The sequence below is a fragment of the Orycteropus afer genome, unplaced genomic scaffold (assembly GCF_000298275.1).
Source record: "Orycteropus afer afer isolate SDZICR_OR568_19922 unplaced genomic scaffold, OryAfe1.0 scaffold00005, whole genome shotgun sequence".
Lineage (NCBI taxonomy): Eukaryota > Metazoa > Chordata > Mammalia > Tubulidentata > Orycteropodidae > Orycteropus > Orycteropus afer.
This window is the reverse complement of record NW_006921592.1, coordinates 16,487,130-16,505,246: the sequence shown is the minus strand read 5'-3', so window position 1 is coordinate 16,505,246 and position 18,117 is coordinate 16,487,130. Positions and strand designations below refer to the sequence as shown.

Below are 18,117 nucleotides of genomic sequence, written 5' to 3'. Positions count from 1 at the left end.
TCCTGTGTAGTTTGAGGAAAAGAGTCATCCTTGCTCTTGCTTTTGTTGGGGAGCCAGCCCCGCCATTGAAGATTCGCTGCCCGAAATTCCTGCTTTGTGTCTTAAATTTCAGTACTATTGGTAAAGAACGCCAAATCCTAATTTTCAACAATAAATTAAAATAATTCAAAAGAATTCCTTCTTTGTTGAGGTGGAAAATGTGATTTGCCTTTTAGGAAACCATGCTGTTAATCCCACAAACTTCCTTGTGTCTTTGTAGAGTGACTCACAGTGACTCTTACAGTTTAGAGAATATTTCTAATAAGAGTAATCTCAAGTTTTTGCTCATAGACCATTCGTATTCCTGACCAGGAAGTCACAATGGGGAAGAATAAAAACACATCCCCCTGTAAACAGCAACTTCCATTCTTCTAACGGTAAATAAAACAGGAAAACGTTTTGATTGAATAAGGCCTGAAGGATCCACCAGGCTTTGAAGGGTTCCCCTTTTAAATGCATAAACCTCTGTAAATATTTGCCATCAGAATCTTTTGATGAGATGAATTAAATGGAATGAAAGACTGTGTCCAGATCATATTTCTAAAACAGCTGTTACATCCAGTTTGGGTTTTCATGGGGACAAACACTTGGGCAGAAATTGTTGATTAATATTTTGTTTTTTGTCTTGTAGAGTAATTCCCTCTTGGTACCAGACAGTCTGAGAGGCACAGATAAACGCAGAAATGGGCCTGAATTTGCCAACGACATTAAAAAAAGAAAGGTGGATGACAAGGACTCCAGTCACTATGTAAGTGAAGAAATGCCTTAAAGTAATAGTTGTTTGCTTGCTCACCTTCCAAGTGCATATACCAACATGCTTCCAAATCTTAGTGGTAATTCTGTATTCCTTAAAAACCAACACAGTACATAGGATAGATTGTTATATTAGAGGATACTATTACCCTTCAGGGCTGCAAATTATGCCTCCCCTTGTTCAGTGTTAGGTTTTCTACCATAGTTACACATAAGGGACATTATTAAAATTCAGAGCCAGCTTTCTGGTCATGTGATCTGTGCCTGTACATAGCCCTGCTCTTAGAAGGCCTCTGTCCCAACTGTGGTTTGATGCTTTCCCATCACCATTTTTAAATTCCAGTTTTTGAACAAGGGCCCCTGCATCTTCTTTTTATCCTGGACCTGCAGACTTTGTAGCCAGCCCTGCTAAAATAATCAGGATAAAAGTTTTGGTATCTCAAAATACCTTTTTCCATACTATTCTGATAATATATTCAAACTTGTATTAAGTTGTAAGACAGAGTTAGTCCTTTTCCAGAGTGATCAGTTGAGAGATGTAGTCCATGGAGGAATGGAAGAAATGTTGGAGGCATGTAGTTCAAACCCTGCAGATGAGATCACATGATTGGTTGAAGGAATGAGGACTTTGACACAGATCCAGCAAAAGCCACATTCCAGAGGAAAACAAACCAAACCAAATGACCATTGGTATTATCTCAGGGTCATAAACATTGCAGCCTGACATATGACTTGGAGTTTCTTTGTATGCCCCCAAGTGTCTGTTTCAGGATAGATGAATTCTTAGGAGCAGTCTGAAAGAAAAATGCTGAATTGTACCAGTTGGAGGATGAGGTGTCTACCTTTGGCTGGCTGGTATGCAGGCTATGAGAAAATCTGAAAGCTATGCCTCTTTGCCATTGGCTCTAACTTATAGCTAACACTAAACATTTCCTGGACAGTAACTCTATGTTGTAGTGATACTGTGGTTAAAGCATTGGGCTGGTAACCAAAAGATTGGTGCTCTGCAGGAGAAAGATGAGGCAGTCTGCTTCTGTAAAGATATACAGCCTTGGAAACCCTATGGGGCAGTTCTACTCTATCTTTAGGGTCACTGTGAGTCAGAATTGACTAAATGGCAGTGGGTTTGGTTTGCTTTGGTTTTTAACTCTGTGTCAGCTATCCTGTGCTTTTATTTGAACTTTCATAACCACCCTTTGATGGTGCCACCATCTCCATTTTATAGATAAAGAAGCTGAAGCATAGATCTTTTCAGTGATTTGTCCAAGGTCACGGTTAGTGGTAGAGCCTGAAGACAGCCAGCTCCAGAATCCATGCTCTTCATCACCATGCTAACAATCCTGAGCTGAGATGATAAGATTGGATATTTTGCTAGAAGTCTTTGAATCCTTCCACACTTTGCACTATAGGTTAATAACATCTAAGAACAAAAGTTGTTGGTTCTCTCCACCCCAGCTCGAGCTTTTTTCTGGCACATACTGTTTTCCTCTTATCCACTGCCCAACTCATGGTGACCCCATGTGAGTCAGAGTAAAATTGTGCTCCATAAGCTTTTCAATGGATAATGTTTTGGAAGTAGATTGCCAGGCCTTTCTTCTGAGATGTCTCTGGGGGGACTCAAATCTACAACACTTTGGTTAGCAGCCAAGCATGTTAACCCTTTGCACCACCTAAAGAATCTCTAATTCGTGATATTATTTATTAGTTAACAGGTCAGAAGGTCCACCATATACAGAAATTTGAAAACCTGTTGGTGTATAATTCTAAATTATTCTTCATGAGGCTTGTATATCTATTAAGTTATTTAGTAGTGAGTGATCTAGAATCCATAGCACAGAATGATTGTGTAAACCTGCTTGTACTCAATATTTGGTTGGATAGGAGGCTAGGTGCAATGTTTCGAATATTTGAGAATTTGGGGGAAAGGCTCTGGACTTTAGAACTTAGATGACGAGAATGTACTATACTGTGAAGGCTTATGTTTGCAGAAGGGTCCGGTCCAAAGCTAAGATTTAAATTACAGGGTTCTACAATGAGGTATCATCTTACCCCAGCACTAAGAGCAAAGTTCAACAAGACAGAAAATAACAAATGCTGGCAGGGATGTGGAGAGATTGGAACTCTTCATACACTGCTGGTAGGACTATAAAATAATGCAGCAACTGTGGAAGGCAGTATGGTGATTCCTTAAAAAGCTGGAATTAGAAATACCATTTGATCCAGCAATTGCATTACTAGATATATATCCTCAAAAAGTGAGAGCCAGGACAAGAACAGATTTATGCACACTCATGTTCATCACAGCACTATTTACAATAGCAGAAAGATGGAAACAACCTAGGTGCCCATTAACAGAAGAATGGATACGCAGACTGAATACACACAATGGAATACTATGCAACACTAAAGAATAATGTAGAATCAGTAAAGGATACTGAAGGGACTCCCTTCAGAGTTCCACGGTAATAAAGTAATTGCTGCATTTTGCCAGTTCAGTTTAGCTACTGCTTTAGCCATTTTTATAATTTTTTTCCTAATTATTTTTTTCCCTTTCAAGTTGCACTCCTTTATCACCCCTCACCGCCAGCCCCCACCCCTGCTGGAGTTCTTAATAGCTAAAACATTTATGCTTCTCTGTGGGTTTTACTCAGAGAAAACAAATTTTCTTTATCATGCATCTTTTCCTTTATTGAATACAAATATTTTTCAGTAGGCTATTGTTTTGAATTACCCAGGGTTCCTCATTGGCTATAATGTTGTTACTGAATTGAGCCACTTGAATTATATGGAGCCTTTATAACAGTGGTTAAAATAAATTTTATAGCACCTTATTGAAGAAAGTTGGGTCTTATACAGGAACACTTTCAGTACCGTTAGAACAAAAACACTTAAGACATTAGAGTTGAGGGTAAACTTTTTAGCTTGGACTTGGGGGCCTCACAGAAGGCCAACATGAGCACTTGTACTAATATTTTTCAAACGTTATTTGTATATTCTGAATCATCAGTGACATCATCAGTAGGATGGTTTAGATTGTAAATTACGAGCTGCCTCCTTTTTGAGAATTTAGACCCATTGCAATGCCCTACTTTTTCTATATGTTCATTGTATCATTCTGCAGTAAAGGACATACATAAGGTCTTTTGGCTAACAAAGTGAGCTTTTTCATCTTGCCTTGAATTTGATGGAGGAGTGATCAGATCATTAATTTAAACAGCTTTTCTGAATCTTTTCCAAACTCAGTGCGACCTTGGAGTTTCCTCTGATTGTCAAATTTTATGGCTGTATGAAGAGATAGTAAAAGCCCTACTGCTGGGTGCCAGTGCCCTCCAAATATTTTCCTCCTCCTTTCCTCCCATCCCTCCAAAAATACTATAAGCCAGTTGCTAAAGAGGTCTATTCTTAATATGAGGCTTAATGAGTTCTTACTCTAGCCGGCAGCTGGTTTTGTTGTTTTCAGTTTTTTGTTTGTTTTAACTTCTTTCTTGAAGTACCTGGGAACCTCAACAGGAGCTCTGGTGACATAGTGCCTGAGGCATTTGACTACTAACCAGAAGGCTGGCAGAACCTTAACAGGAACATGGTTCAAGTTTGTTTCTCTATAATAATGGACTGTATGAGCATCCAGTTATAGGTGGTACATATAAGAGAATGACAGGAAATTGTGTCATTCATTTGAAATCAAATGGGAAAAGATAGAAGAATATGTGTATTTCAGATTACAGGAGACCTTCACCTGTTGGCAAACATTTATTGAGCCCTTGCTATATGAGAGGTATTCACTCCTTGCTGTCACCTATATACAAGTTGTGGGTTGGTGTAGTAGCTGGTGTGTTACTGCAACAGAATTTCTTCCTGGGGCTTTGTGTAGTCTCAAGTCAACATGAGAAGAGAGGGTAGGTAGTATCAGTTACCCGGGCTGGCAATCTGGAATGGAGCCTGTGGGCACGGGACAGGTAATTTGTTAGCCAGGCTGCTACCAAGAGCTATGGAAAGGAATTTAACTGGGCCTCAAATCCATTCTCAGCCTTTTACTAAGAGGCATTAATTTCTTTTTTCCCCCTCAGGATAGTGATGGTGACAAAAGTGATGACAACTTAGTTGTGGATGTGTCTAATGAGGTAACCATTCTTCTTATCAAACTTTATCTTCAGAGTGACTTGAGTAGTGTTGTGTGCAGAGTCCAACAATGATGAGTGAGCCTTGAAATCATTCTGAGTGAAATAAGCCAGACTCAAAAGGACAAAAATTATGATTTCGCTTTGAATAAATATCTGGAAAAGGCAAATGAATAGAGACAGAAAGTAGATGAGTGGTTACCATGGGCTGGGGCAGGGGGCAATGGAGAGTTATTGCTGAATGGGTACTGAGCTTCTGTTTGGGGTGATGAATTTTTGGAAGTAGATAGTGGTGATGATTGCATAACATAGTGAATGTAACTAATGCCCCTCAATAGTCCACTTAAAGAAGGTTAAAATGGTAAATTTCATGTCATATATATTTTACTATACTGAAGTTTTTAAAAATCAACGAGTGAATGAATGAAGTAGAGGCATGGTGTTGTAGTCTCTTATATCTGTGGACATTAAAAACTCAGTGATTGTTCATAGATGGAACAGTATGGTCTTGTTTCCTTTTAAAAAATGTGGTTGCCCAGTCACTCTGGATTCCTACATTGAGTTGACTGTCTGGTGTTGCTCTCCTCTCTAGGCAGAGCACTTCTGCATGAGGGGTGTTGAATCCATTGTATTCTGTTTTGCTTTATGGTGCCTTCATGGGGGGTTTGCAGACAACCATCCTGTTAATTATAACAGTGTTGCTAGTCTTTTGTATTGGTGTACACACCTGTAGTGTTCTCCTTTGACTTAGAGAATGAGTGTGGGAGTAGAGTGTATAACAAGAAAGGTCTGTCCTTTATAAGCTAACTCATGAAAACCTTGGCTGTGCTTGTTGAGGATCCTTCTTCTCCACGAGCGAGCCCAGCCCATTCACCCCGGGAAAATGGAATTGACAAAAACCGCCTGCTAAAGAAAGATGCTTCAAGTAGCCCAGCGTCCACGGCCTCCTCGGGAAGTTCGGCTTCTTTGAAATCCAAAGAAATGAGCTTGGTATGTAATGAGAACTGTCGCTTTCCTGTTTGTAGCTAATTTTCCTTTGGGCTCCAGAGGACCTGAAACATTTGGAGGTGAGATTTTACTGATTGAGGGTTAAGTGTTAGCATGAAACTCATCCTTCTTTTTGTCCCCTACAGATTTTACTTTTCATCTATCCCTACGTTTTTGTGCCATTGTTGTTGTTAGGTGCTATCCGGTGGATTTAAACTTAGAGCTACCCTATATGACAGAGTAGAACTGCCCTATAGAGTTTCCTAGGCCGTAATCTTTACAGTAGCAGATTGTTAGGTATTTTTCCAGCAGAGCAGGTGAATGGATTGGAACCACCAACCTTTCAGTTAGCAGACAGATGTTGAACCATTGTGCCACTAGGGCTTCTTATGCCGTGATTGTAGAAGGAGGAAGGATTGCATGTCTGGTGCCTTCTTACTTGGGCACTGGTGTCTGAGTTTCTTAGTACTGCTGTAACAGGAACACCACACGTGGGTGCTTTAAAGAAGAAAAGTCTTTCCTCACAGTTCTGGAGGCTAAAAATCCAAATCGGCATCTTGGCCATTCCTCGTCAATAGCCCTGGGCTGCCTTTGGTTCTGAGTGATCATCACATGGCATCTGTCTTCCCCAGTGTGTGCTTGTCACTGTGTCCGATATGCTCTTTTTATATTTTAAAGGCCATTTGGTTTAGGACACGCCCTACACTGATAAGACCTCAATAATATAACATTAGATTGTGTTTTGAGAGGTGCATTGCATTTATACTACGTTGCATTGCATCCACAGTATATAGGGGTTAGGATTCCAACACATATTTTGGGAGAACACAATTCAGTCAGTAATACTTAGGAAACACGTTCCTGCCACCAGAACACCAAACCCATTCCAAATCATAATGACCCTGTAAGACAGAGTAGAACTGCCCCATAGGGTTTCCAAGGCTGTAAATCTTTATGGAAGCAGACTGCGTCATCTTTCTCCAGCAGAACAGCTTTTGGGTTCAAACTGTTCACCTTTTGGTTAGCAGCCAAATGCTTTAACCACTATACCACCAGAATTTGTGGCACCCGGTGCCCTCTAAAAATTCCCAGTTGGAAAACGGGTCAGCCTTTTTTGGTTTTGAGAAATCCTCATTATCTTCAGCAGTGCTTGTTTTGTTGTTTGTTTTAAACTGATTCTCAGTGTTGGGACATGTCATGATTAGGGAGCTTGTCAGAGTGGAGATGGACGTGAGGCACTGCATTGAGCCTGAAACTGATGGAGGAAGGGCATGCATCAGAGCCCATCTGTGTGCTCAGTTATTCATCCAACAAACAGCATGGAGTGTGTCCTCTCAGTTAACTCTCAGTCTCCCTGGGCCTTAGCTTGAGTTATATGCCATGGCTACACAGCCTACCTGGTCTAAGACCTGGGAACACTGGCTCTCTCTAGCCCATCTTTCCTATACAGTAGCCCTTCTTGGACTATTTTAAAGGATGTGAAAGTTTGACAGGCAAAGGAAGATACTTGTGTATTTGTTTCCTGTTACAGCAAAGTACCACAAACCTGGGTACCTTAAAACAACAGAAATTTATTCTTTTTCACAGTTTTGGAGGCTAGATATTTCTTTCTAGTTTCTGGTGGTTCCTGGCAATCCTCAGAGTCCTTTGGTTTGTAGAAGTATTACTTCAGTCTCTTCACATGGCCTTCTTCCCCTTATTGGTATCTCTATCTTTCCTGTTTTTATAAGGATGAAGGTCATATTGGATTAGGATCCACCCTACCACTGTATGACCTCATGTTAAATTAACTAATAACACCTGCAATGGTGCTATTTCCCAACAAGGTCACATTTACAGGTATTGGGGATTAGGTGTTCAACATACCTCTTTGGGGAACACAATTCAGCCTATAATAGCTTATAACCCTGTTACTCTCATCTCCTAAAGGGCCCCTAGCGGATGCGAAGTCTCTGTCTGCACTGCTGGATGTCACATTGGCTCTGTAGGCTAATTGAGAAGTGATCCTTAACTCTCAAGGGTCATTCTTTTTGGGCATCGCTCTCAAAACAAAATGAGACTAGCTCTAAGGCTTTTGCTTCTGAGATGCCGTTTTGCGCCTTATAAAATTGATGGCCCTTCTCAGCCCCTTGCTGTTAGTTTCAATCCGGCTGCTGCTACAAAGCAAAACAGAAAAGGAGTCTTTCCCTGTGACAGGTCTTCCCTGCTGGCAGCCCGGACATTTGTTTCTGCATGACCAGGAAACCCTCCTCTGGGTGGTCATTCTTTTAACTTGGCTTAGACCCAACATCCACAAGCCTGATGGAAAATACTTGTTAAAATAAAACCCACAGAGGAAGAAGTGTGATCCTGTCCTGTCCTTCTTGCTAGAGTTTTAGTTCTGGCAGGAAGAGGAAAGGTCAACATTTCTTGCTCACAAGTAATGCTGTCAACATTGTGTGGATTTATGAAAATTGGCCGAGGGAGTCACTAGAAGGTGCCCAGTATCCCAGCTGCTGTTGTGATAAATTGTGTAATATGGCTTGGATTAAAAATAATACTCATTTAATTTGTTTAATGATACCAGCATGAAAAAGCCAGCACGCCTGTTCTGAAATCCAGCACACCGACTCCACGCAGCGACATGCCAACGCCGGGCACCAGCGCCACTCCAGGACTCCGTCCAGGCCTCGGCAAGCCTCCAGCCATGGACCCCCTCGTTAACCAAGCCGGTAGAGCACTACCTCTTGCTTTGCTTTGTTTGGCTCTTCCTGTTCCCATCGTGATTCGTCTCCTGCTAAATGTCATGACTTCATTTCTCCATGAATATTAAATGCACTCATTGTCACCTTCCTTCCTAACTTTGAAGAGCCATGATAAGAGACAGATGTCTGTCCTTGGGTTTTAGCAGCTGCACTTTGTTCTGTCTCTGGCTGTTGACATTCAGCTTTTCTTTTATTTCCAAGTAATGCAAATGCGGGGGTCTTCAGGTTCCTGGTAATTACTCCGAATGTAAGCTCCTTACCAAACTATCGTTGTGTATCTGAGTTAGCTAATGTTGACGGACACAGAAAGTTTGGCTGCCCTGTGTGTACTTCTTGCTTACTGTTGTTGGCTGGTTTTCTGCGGTTACAACGCTTGGGAAGCAGTGGTGTCTCTTTCAGTGGAAATTGGGACGGTTTCGCTGAGACTCCAGCCTATGAATAAGCTTGTAACTTTTAACTTTATCTTCCTCCCTGGGCAAGGGAAAAAAGTAACTATCCTGGGCTCACAGGAAAATAGGCACCAGAATATTCCTCCTGAAACCCGTGCTTTGGTTTACATAAATCCAGGATTGGGTTTTCATTTGGAATTGGTACCAGGGAATGGAGAGTTCGGACTGAAGGAGAAATCTTGGATTTTATCAAGAAAATCTTCCTTTGAGATTAAGTCAGGTAAACACTTAGTGTCTGTGCCTTGGTTTGCCCTCTGTAAATTGGGTATAAGGATGCCACGTAATTCTCCTCATCTCCCAGTGCTGCCGTGTCTGCCAATGAGAAAATGTGTTGGTAGTGCTTCCCTTTGGGTTTTGTCTTTCCTGGAGATGAATTCAGCTTTGGGAAAGAATGGCCCCTGTGTGTAAATATGAGGTGATTTTCTCCCAAAGCCTTTTCCTTCATCTTCTTCCCCATTATCAACAGCATCAAAAAGTGACACTATGCTTTAAGCTTGTTGGTCAGGTTTGAATTGGAGTGTGTCCATTGAATCATGTCTTACTTTGTGTTTCCTTTCAGCGGCTGGTTTAAGGACGCCCCTGGCAGTGCCTGGCCCGTACCCTACTCCATTTGGAATGGTTCCCCACGCTGGCATGAATGGCGAGCTGACCAGCCCAGGCGCTGCTTACGCAAGTTTACACAACATGTCTCCCCAGATGAGTGCCGCTGCCGCTGCCGCTGCCGTGGTGGCCTACGGGCGCTCCCCGATGGTAGGCTACTGGCTGCCCCATCTCTTGTCAGTTAGCTTTGGTTCAGTTAGAAACACTGCATGCTTCATTTAGCTCTGTCAGACTCCCGGGTTCAGACAGAGCCAGAGAGTGACGGCTGCTGTGGAGGCCTCCTCTCCATGCTATGTGGGCAGGAGCAGCAAACGCCACACACCTCACAAACAAAGACGCCCAGTGTTCTGACGCCTGCCATTGCCTTCCTCTTGTCGGCCTTCATCAGCATGCTGGTTCATTAAGTTAGGGCCAAACACTTTTTGTTTTACTGTTTTTATGGATGAAAAAAGGCAGTGTTTGGAAGCTTCTTCAGTGGTTCAGGGGACATCTGGTTTTCTCCCACCAAAGTAGATTATTTTTGAAGGTGATGAAGTGACTCAAGTAGCTCACAGATGCCTTTTCATTCGTTTTCTTGAGCTTTTCTTTTCTTTCTTTAAACCTTAGAAGGAAATATTTGAGAAGCTGTAGCTTGCTCTTCCATGCCTGTGTTATTCTTTAAGCATTAGCCTGGCTGATGTGTAAGAAGTGATTTTAGTATACCAGGTAGAAAAGCAAAGTATACCAGGGGCTGTGAAACCGGTGGGGAGGTTCTTCTTTGTCCTCCTGCTCTGCCCTTTACCAGTGTGTCAGCGGCCTAATTTTTGACCAGGAAAGTTCAGAAGCACATCTGAAGTGTGAAATTGACTGGGAAACCATTCATTGCTTAGGAAAAGGGGTAGATTACAATCAATAGTAAATAAAGTCTCCCAAACATTTCCATTTGGTGTTTGAAATAGGCCATGTATGTTTCTCTTCTCCCTCCTCTTCAGGTAGCAATACGTCTGATTGTTCTTTTTCCATATCTTGCACTAGTATGGAAGACTATGCAGTGGTGGGTGAGATAGCCCAAAGTGAGGTGGGCACATTCCAACATTATCAGTAAAAATAAAACAGTTGCCCTCCACCCATGTGTGGCAGAGCAGAACTATGCTCCAGAGGGTTTTCAGTGGCTGGTTTTCAGGAAGCAGATTGCCAAGCCTTTCTTCCAAGGCAACTCTGGATGGAGGCAAACCTCCAGCTTACGGTTAGCAGCCGTAAGACACTGGGTCCACAACTGTTGAAAGGAGAAAAGGACCTTCCCCAGAGCTGACAGAGAGAATGTCTTCCCCTCGAGCAGTCACCCAGGGACTCTAGATACTGGCAAAATGAGTAATCCGTATATGAATCCTGAAGCATTATCTTAGACTGGTGGTTCTCAATGGGGGTGATTTTGCCTCCCAGGGCACATTTGCCAATGTCTACAGGCACTGTTGCCTGAGCCAGCTGGGAAGGGCATGCTACTATTAGCCCTTACAGAGGCCAGGGATGCTGTTAACACTCTAGCACAGGATAACCCCCCACCACAGAGAATTATCCAGCCCAAAATGTCAATAGTGCTGAGATTGAGAAATTCTGACTTAACATATTACTCATTGTACTTGCGTGGTTGAGGCAAAATATCCTAAGACTGCAGGAAGCCTCTACCGTGGGAGCCTGGTTCTCGGTCCACAAATGGAAAGATATGTGTACTGTGGTATTTAGAAGTGGGTGCGTTACTTCTTGCATTCTAATTTTCTTTGGAGGGATACTGGGAAATATTATGGTGCTCATTTTATGCTGCTTTGGGGAACATAAATGAGTTTCTAATGAAAAGTCTTGTAGATGTTAATATAATGCCTACCTGGCCTTAAACTGAGTCTGAAATACTTACAATGTTGCTTCCAGGTTGGGTTTGATCCTCCCCCTCACATGAGAGTACCTACCATCCCTCCAAACCTGGCAGGAATCCCTGGTGGGAAACCGTAAGTACCTCTAACTCCTTGGTTTTGTTTTCAAGCCAGTTACCTAGTCATCGTTGTTAGCGGACTAGAATTCCAAAGGAAGTACAGGCTTGGGCGTTTCCAAGGAGATCTCTAGTGTCTTTTCCTGAGGAGTGTTAACACTTTCTATAAATAGGCAGCTTGTAGGTGTCATGCCTCTGCCTTCTCCCTATTGGTGATCTCATGTGCTTAGTTATTTCTGGGGAGAAGCGGTTGGCAGTGAGGACAAGGAGGGAGGAGAGAGTTGGCCCTCTTGCCTTGGCCCACTCAGAAAGCTCTTGCCTTGCTTTGCTATTTGTTAAGAGGGTAGCTGCTGGAAGTTTTCATCAGTACTGTATCGTAGGCTGCGTGTAGCCATGCACTCTTGAAATCTCAGAAATTTGAACTGTGATGTCTTTTGATCCAATGTAGTGCCACCTTTTCCTTACTTTGGTGGAAATGAGAGTTGTTTGAAGGTATATCCTAGATAGTAATGCTGGTTCAGTGGTAGAATTCTCATCTTCAGTGTAGGGCGATTTCTGGCCAGTGAACCTCAGGCACAACCATGATCCATCCTTTGGTCACTGGAGGCTTGCAGAATCCTGAACAAGTTTCAGTAGAGCTTCCAGCCTAAGATAGACTCGGAAGAAAGGCCTAGTGATCTACTTCTGGAAATCAGCTAATGAAAATCCGATGGATCACAGTAGTCCAGTCTGATTGTGCCTGGGGTTACCATGGGTCGTGCTGATTCCACGGCAGTTAACAACAACATACGAGGTTGAAGGGGGATAAAGGAATTTAAATTAAGGGTAGGTTCTGTTGGATATCTCAGTTTGATCCTCAAGTAAAGTTCTGATGATTACCTTTTTCTGAATTATAGTAAGTATTACAGAGTTATAATAATTTTATAGTTATTATAATTAGATTATAATACTGTACTATATGAAATATAGGGGAACTCTGGTAGCACAGTGCCTAAGGCATCTGATTGCCAACCAGAAGGTTGGTAGTTCAAACCCGCCCAGCCACTCCATGGAAGCAAGACTGGGCAACCTACTTCCATAAAGATTTTCTGCCTTGCAAACCCAATGATGGTCACTATGCATCAGAGTCAACTGGATGGCAGTGGGCTTGGTTTTGGTTTTATGTGAATTACAATAATAAAAACAAGCAAAGTGGCTTTGGGTAAGCAAGGGACATAGGTGAAAGAGCAAATGAGTATTTGAAATTTGAAAAACCTAATTGAGTTTTTTTTCTAGGTTACTTAAAACATCACATGCTTTTCCTAAATGTTAGTAATTAGAAATGTGATTTCAATGAATGCTCAAAATTCTCCATTTTTGTACAAAGCAAAAATTAAATATGACTTGTCTTACTTTCTGGCAAATACTCTGCCTTTCCTTGGGATAGAAGATGGCAGAAAGCCTTTCCAAATTTTGTTAATTTTCTGAATAGGGATACATGTTGCCTGTCATGGATTGAATTGTGTCCCCCCAAAATACGTGTCAGCTTATGTAGGTCATGATTCTCAGTGGTTGGCAGTAATGTAATGATGTAATCATTCCCCATGGTGTGATCTGATGTGATGAGCCAATCAATTGTAAGAGGATTAGGGTGGGATGCAACACCCTTACTCAGATCACAGCACTGTTGTGAGGGGAGTTTCCTAGGGTATAGGCTGCATCACCTTTTATCTCGTAAGAGATAAAAGGAGAGAGAATTGGGCAGAGAGGGAGGGACCTGACTGCCACCAAGAAAGAAGAGTCAGGAGTGGAGCCCATCCTTTAGATCTGGGGTCCCTGCCTTGAGAACCTTCTAGTCCCAGGGGAAGGTTGATCCCAAGGCACATGGAGATTTCCAAGGGACAGTGGGCCTACAGATGTTGAAAGGAGAAAAGGACCTTCCCCCAGAGCCGATGGAGAGACAGCCTTCCCCTAGAGCAGTCACCCTGAATTTTGACTTACAGCCTCCTAAACTGTGAGAGAATAAATTTGTTTGCTAAAGCCATCCACTTCTGGTATTTCTGTTACAGCAGCACTATATAACTGAGACATCGCCTTCAGCTTGGTTTAGTTATACTTTGTATTTTCATTGTTTTCAGCTTTTAGCTATGCTTCAGTTGCATATTGCATGTTATTTTGCGTGGTCCATTCAGATACCCAGACATCTCTCTATGGTTTTGATTGCAGCCTTGTTTCAAATAAACCATTAGCATGAGAAAAAATTGAATTCCTTTTTCCGTCATGTGCTTTTAGAAAAGTAGATTCCTGCTGCTCCACTTTGCATATGTTATCCTGTCTCTTTCACTATAATTTGACTCATGACAAAACAAGGCTTTTGCATATACTAGGAATTATGTAGTGGAGATTTTAAGAATTTCAGGTGACCTCTAGGCCCAATACAGGGAGGGATTAGAGAATCGGGAAATGTTTACTTTTACTTAGCTGTGCACCTCTTCTGGTTGAGTGCCCATAAAGTATGCTGAAGGTTTTCTTGGAGGTGCTTCCTTTCTTCTGGCCCAGGACATCCTTAAGGCACTTGTGAGTGTTTCTTATCTATGGATATTGGTACTGTGGCTTTGGAGAAGGAGCTTTGCTGGCATAGTACATAAGGCATTGACTGCTAACCAGAAGGTCAGTGGTTCAAACCTGCCACCACTTGTTCCACAGAAGGCAGATGGAGTGATCTACTTCTGTAAGATTTACTGCCTCAAAAATCCAAAGGGAGTTGCTGTGAGTCATAATCAACTCGATGGCTGTGGAGTTGCTGTGAGTCAGAATCAACTCGATGGCTGTAAGTTTGTTTTTTTTTTTCACTGATTGGTAAGTGAATGAAAGGACCAGTGAGTAATGTTGGTGTAAGAAGCAGTGATAATAGTTATTGATTAATCTTCCAGGGGAAATATAGGCAGTAAGGACAAGTTCAGCTGATCATTGGGGAAAGCCAGCTTCAAGAGTCAGAGGGCTAGGAGTGTGTCTGGCTGCCAACACCCTCACCTCAACTATGATATGTGACGGAAATGAGGGTGTGGACAGAGCTGTGGTTGCGGAGCTGGTGTGGAAGACTGCAGCAGGGGATGGCTGACTGGGACTCATTGCCTTACTATCTGTGTGTGTGTGTGTATGTGTGTAAGTAACGCGATCTAGTAGGTATCTGTATTAGACACAAATGCTTAGTGGTGACTTGCTCATTAGAGCCAAAATATTCATGTTCTTACCATGCAAGCATCTTGGATATCTTTGTGTTTTAAGCTACATAAGCTAGGATATGACATGACCCAAGAAAAGGGAGGTGAGCACTGTTGTAAAGCACTCATGTTTGGCCACAGTTGTCTCTTTGCTTAAGATGGCCATTGGTGTCTGGATCTGAATGGTCACCCCTCTTTCTAGAACAGTTAAATTTTCTCCCCCAGAATTCCCTTTCAAGTTTGAGGTCAGTCATAGGATATGAGGTGGATGGAATTAATACCAGAAGGAAAAATGAACTTCCCTATTGTCTCCTGGATCTGGGCTAATCACAGTCCTATTGCCTATATTAATCCATTAATTAGTATGCAAGGATGTTCTGTTCTTATGTTTTAGTCAAGTAATACTGTCTGAGGAATGGGTCTCCAGCTGTCCATGGTGGTCACCCCCACCAGCAGTTGCCATCGATTTGGTTGACTCATGGTGACCCTGTGTTTGTCAGAGTAGAACTGCACTCCCGTGGGTTTTCTTTGCTGATTTTCCAGAAGTAGATTGCCAGGCCTTTCTTCCAAGGTGCCTTTGGGTGAACTGGAACTTGAACTTTCAATGTTAACAGAACACTTTTATTCCATTCTGTTGAAGATTGATACTTATACACGAAAAATGAATTGCTAGAAAGATGAATGGGAAGAAAAAGACAGAAAGTGTAAGCCCTAATTTTTTGTTGTAAGAGTTCCCAGCATTAGCTGGCATTGTCAAGTGGCTCTAGCAAAGTTTCTAAACATTTCCCATCAATTCCTGTGCTCATTCATTGAGGGCAGGAACAAATAGTTTACACATTTACTGTGAGTAGCACTGTGCTGTGGCACTTATTTGAAGAGAAATGGTAGCAAACCAGTATGTCAAGAGCAGGTTGAACAACGTTGTCACACTTTTAGAAATGTTATTCTCTGAAAAATACCAGTTGAAAGAGTATCTGTCTTATAAAAGACAAGATTTGGGTGGAGTGGATAAAAGGCAGGATGATAATTCACGGACTTCGCATGAGTCTGGATTCATGCGAGATGCTGGAAATGCTTCAGAAACAAAGTGGTCATGCATTTCTTGGCTTCAGGGGCATCATGATGTGGTGGTGGTGCTGGTGAATTGCTGTCGACAGAGCCCCTCGTGGGGTCCCCACGAGTCACAATGGGATTGGACTATTGTGACCTCTAGAGTTTCAGTCACTGGTTTTTGGAAGCAGATTGCCAGGCCTTCTTCCTTCCTGTTTTGTCTTAGTCTGTAAGCTTTGCTAAAACCTGTTTAGCATCACAGCAACACACAAGCCTCCACTGACAGATGGGTGGTGGCTGCACATTGGAATCTGACTCAGGTCTCCCACAAGGAAGGCCTCTAAACCACACGTGTGCTTGTGCGTGCGCATGCACACACACACACATACACACACGCTGCTGTCATGTTGATTCCCCCTAATGGCAACCCCATGTGATACAGAGTAGAGCTGCTCCATAGCGGCTTTTGTTTGTTTGTTTGTTTTGCTGTAACCTCTGTAGAAGCAGATCTCCAGGCCTTTTCTTTGCAGTGCTGCTGGGTGGGTTTGAACCACTAAGCTTTAGGTTAGTTGTCAAAGTGCAACTGTTCGTGCTGCCCAGGGTCGCTGCCATCAGCACCCATGTGATGGCGTAGTTATTGTTGTTGTGTTCCATTGAGTTGATTTCAACTTACAACGACCCTACAGAACAGAGTAAACCTGCCCACATAGGTTTTCCGAGGCTGTACTCTTGTGGAGGTAGATTGCTAGGTCCTTTCTCCCACAGAGCTGCTGGTAGGTTCCAACTGCCAACCTTTCACTTAGCAACTGAGCACTTAACTGTTATGCCACCAGGGTTCCTTGATGATGTAATTGAAATACTTTTGAAAAATAAAAATAATATGATAGTTAAATTTGTGATAAATACTATGAAGAAAAAGCAGTGGGTAGTAGGAAAACTTGTTAAAGAGAAGACCACAGTTAGGATGAGGCCCATGAGCTAACACAAACCTGAAGCCTCTGTAGGAAGGAATAAGTCACCTAGGGTCTAGGGGGCAGGACAACGTGGACTGTTGCAGACCAAGACGACACCGTATGACACTTACTCTGAGTACAGAGCGAGTTTGAGAGATTCCTGTGGAAGGGGGTAGGTCTTACTGAGATTGCTAGAGCCAGAAGAATTCAGTTGGTGTTAGAGAGACCTTCAAGTCCCTTTAGTATAAATGCTGCTTGGTGGTTCAGTCTCCTACAGTATCCTTACCGAGGGTCTGTGCACTTCTGCCTGACCCTATCCGAGCTCGGTGCTCGCCACCACCTGGAGCAATCCGTTTCCTGTGGCTGTGCCAAAGTTGCTCCATCCCTTAAGCTGAGATCTGTCTCCCTGGAACTTTTAGTCATCGATCCTGGCTCTTTCTGACCCCCTGAGACCACCCGGTGCACTGCTAATCCATCTTCCACCAGACGGCTCTTCAGATATTTGGAGACCACCGTCTTGCCACTGAAGCTTCTCTTCTGGCTGCATAAATCTGTTGCTTCAGCCATGTCTTATGGGATGTGATTTCAGGTTCGCACACCATCTCCTTGCTAAAATCTAGACACAGTTACCACCCACTTGTCCTCTCTTCCACAAATATTCATCAAGTTGTACTGCATGCTTAGGGGACCCATGAGAAGCTCACAATCTATGATGGAGAGATATCATTAATCGAATAATTACAAAAATATGCAAAATTAGAATAGCAATAAGAGCTATGACAAATCATTGACAGGATCTGATTCTGTCTGGGAACACCAAGGAGGGATTCACTACAGGAGTATTTTTTGAGCTGCGATAACCTGTTAGGATTGAGGGAATAAACCTCTAGGTGGTGGTGGTGGTGGTGGTTAGGTGCTGTGGAGTTGGCTGTGACTCATAGTGACCCTTTGTACAAAAGAGCAAAACACTGCCTTGCCCGGTCCTGTGCCAGCCTCACAATCCTTGCTGTACCTGAGTCCATCATTGCAGCTACGGTGTCACCTCATTGAGGGCCTTCCCCTTTTTCTTCGACCCTCCACTTTACCAAGCATAATATCCTTCTCCAGGGAATGATACCTTGTGACAACATGACCAAAGTAGGTGAGATGAAGTCTGGCCGTTCTCGCGTCCAAGGAGCATTCCGGATGCACTTCTTCCAGGATAGATTTCTTAGTTCTTCTGGCAGTCCATGGTACTTTGGTATTCTTTGCCAATACC

The 18,117-nt window shown here is 42.7% G+C and overlaps 1 protein-coding gene across 1 annotated transcript in view; it reads left to right on the top strand.

Annotated features, from left to right (window-relative positions):
• Window positions 1-18,117, top strand: part of TLE1 (TLE family member 1, transcriptional corepressor) — a 112,118-nt gene that overhangs the window by 69,447 nt on the left and 24,554 nt on the right. The window contains exons 9-15 of the mRNA XM_042780667.1: window positions 671-787; window positions 4,860-4,913; window positions 5,748-5,900; window positions 8,464-8,608; window positions 9,209-9,310; window positions 9,650-9,840; window positions 11,596-11,672. Coding sequence (XP_042636601.1) covers window positions 671-787; window positions 4,860-4,913; window positions 5,748-5,900; window positions 8,464-8,608; window positions 9,209-9,310; window positions 9,650-9,840; window positions 11,596-11,672 — 839 coding nt within the window. The remainder of the gene's footprint in view (window positions 1-670; window positions 788-4,859; window positions 4,914-5,747; window positions 5,901-8,463; window positions 8,609-9,208; window positions 9,311-9,649; window positions 9,841-11,595; window positions 11,673-18,117) is intronic.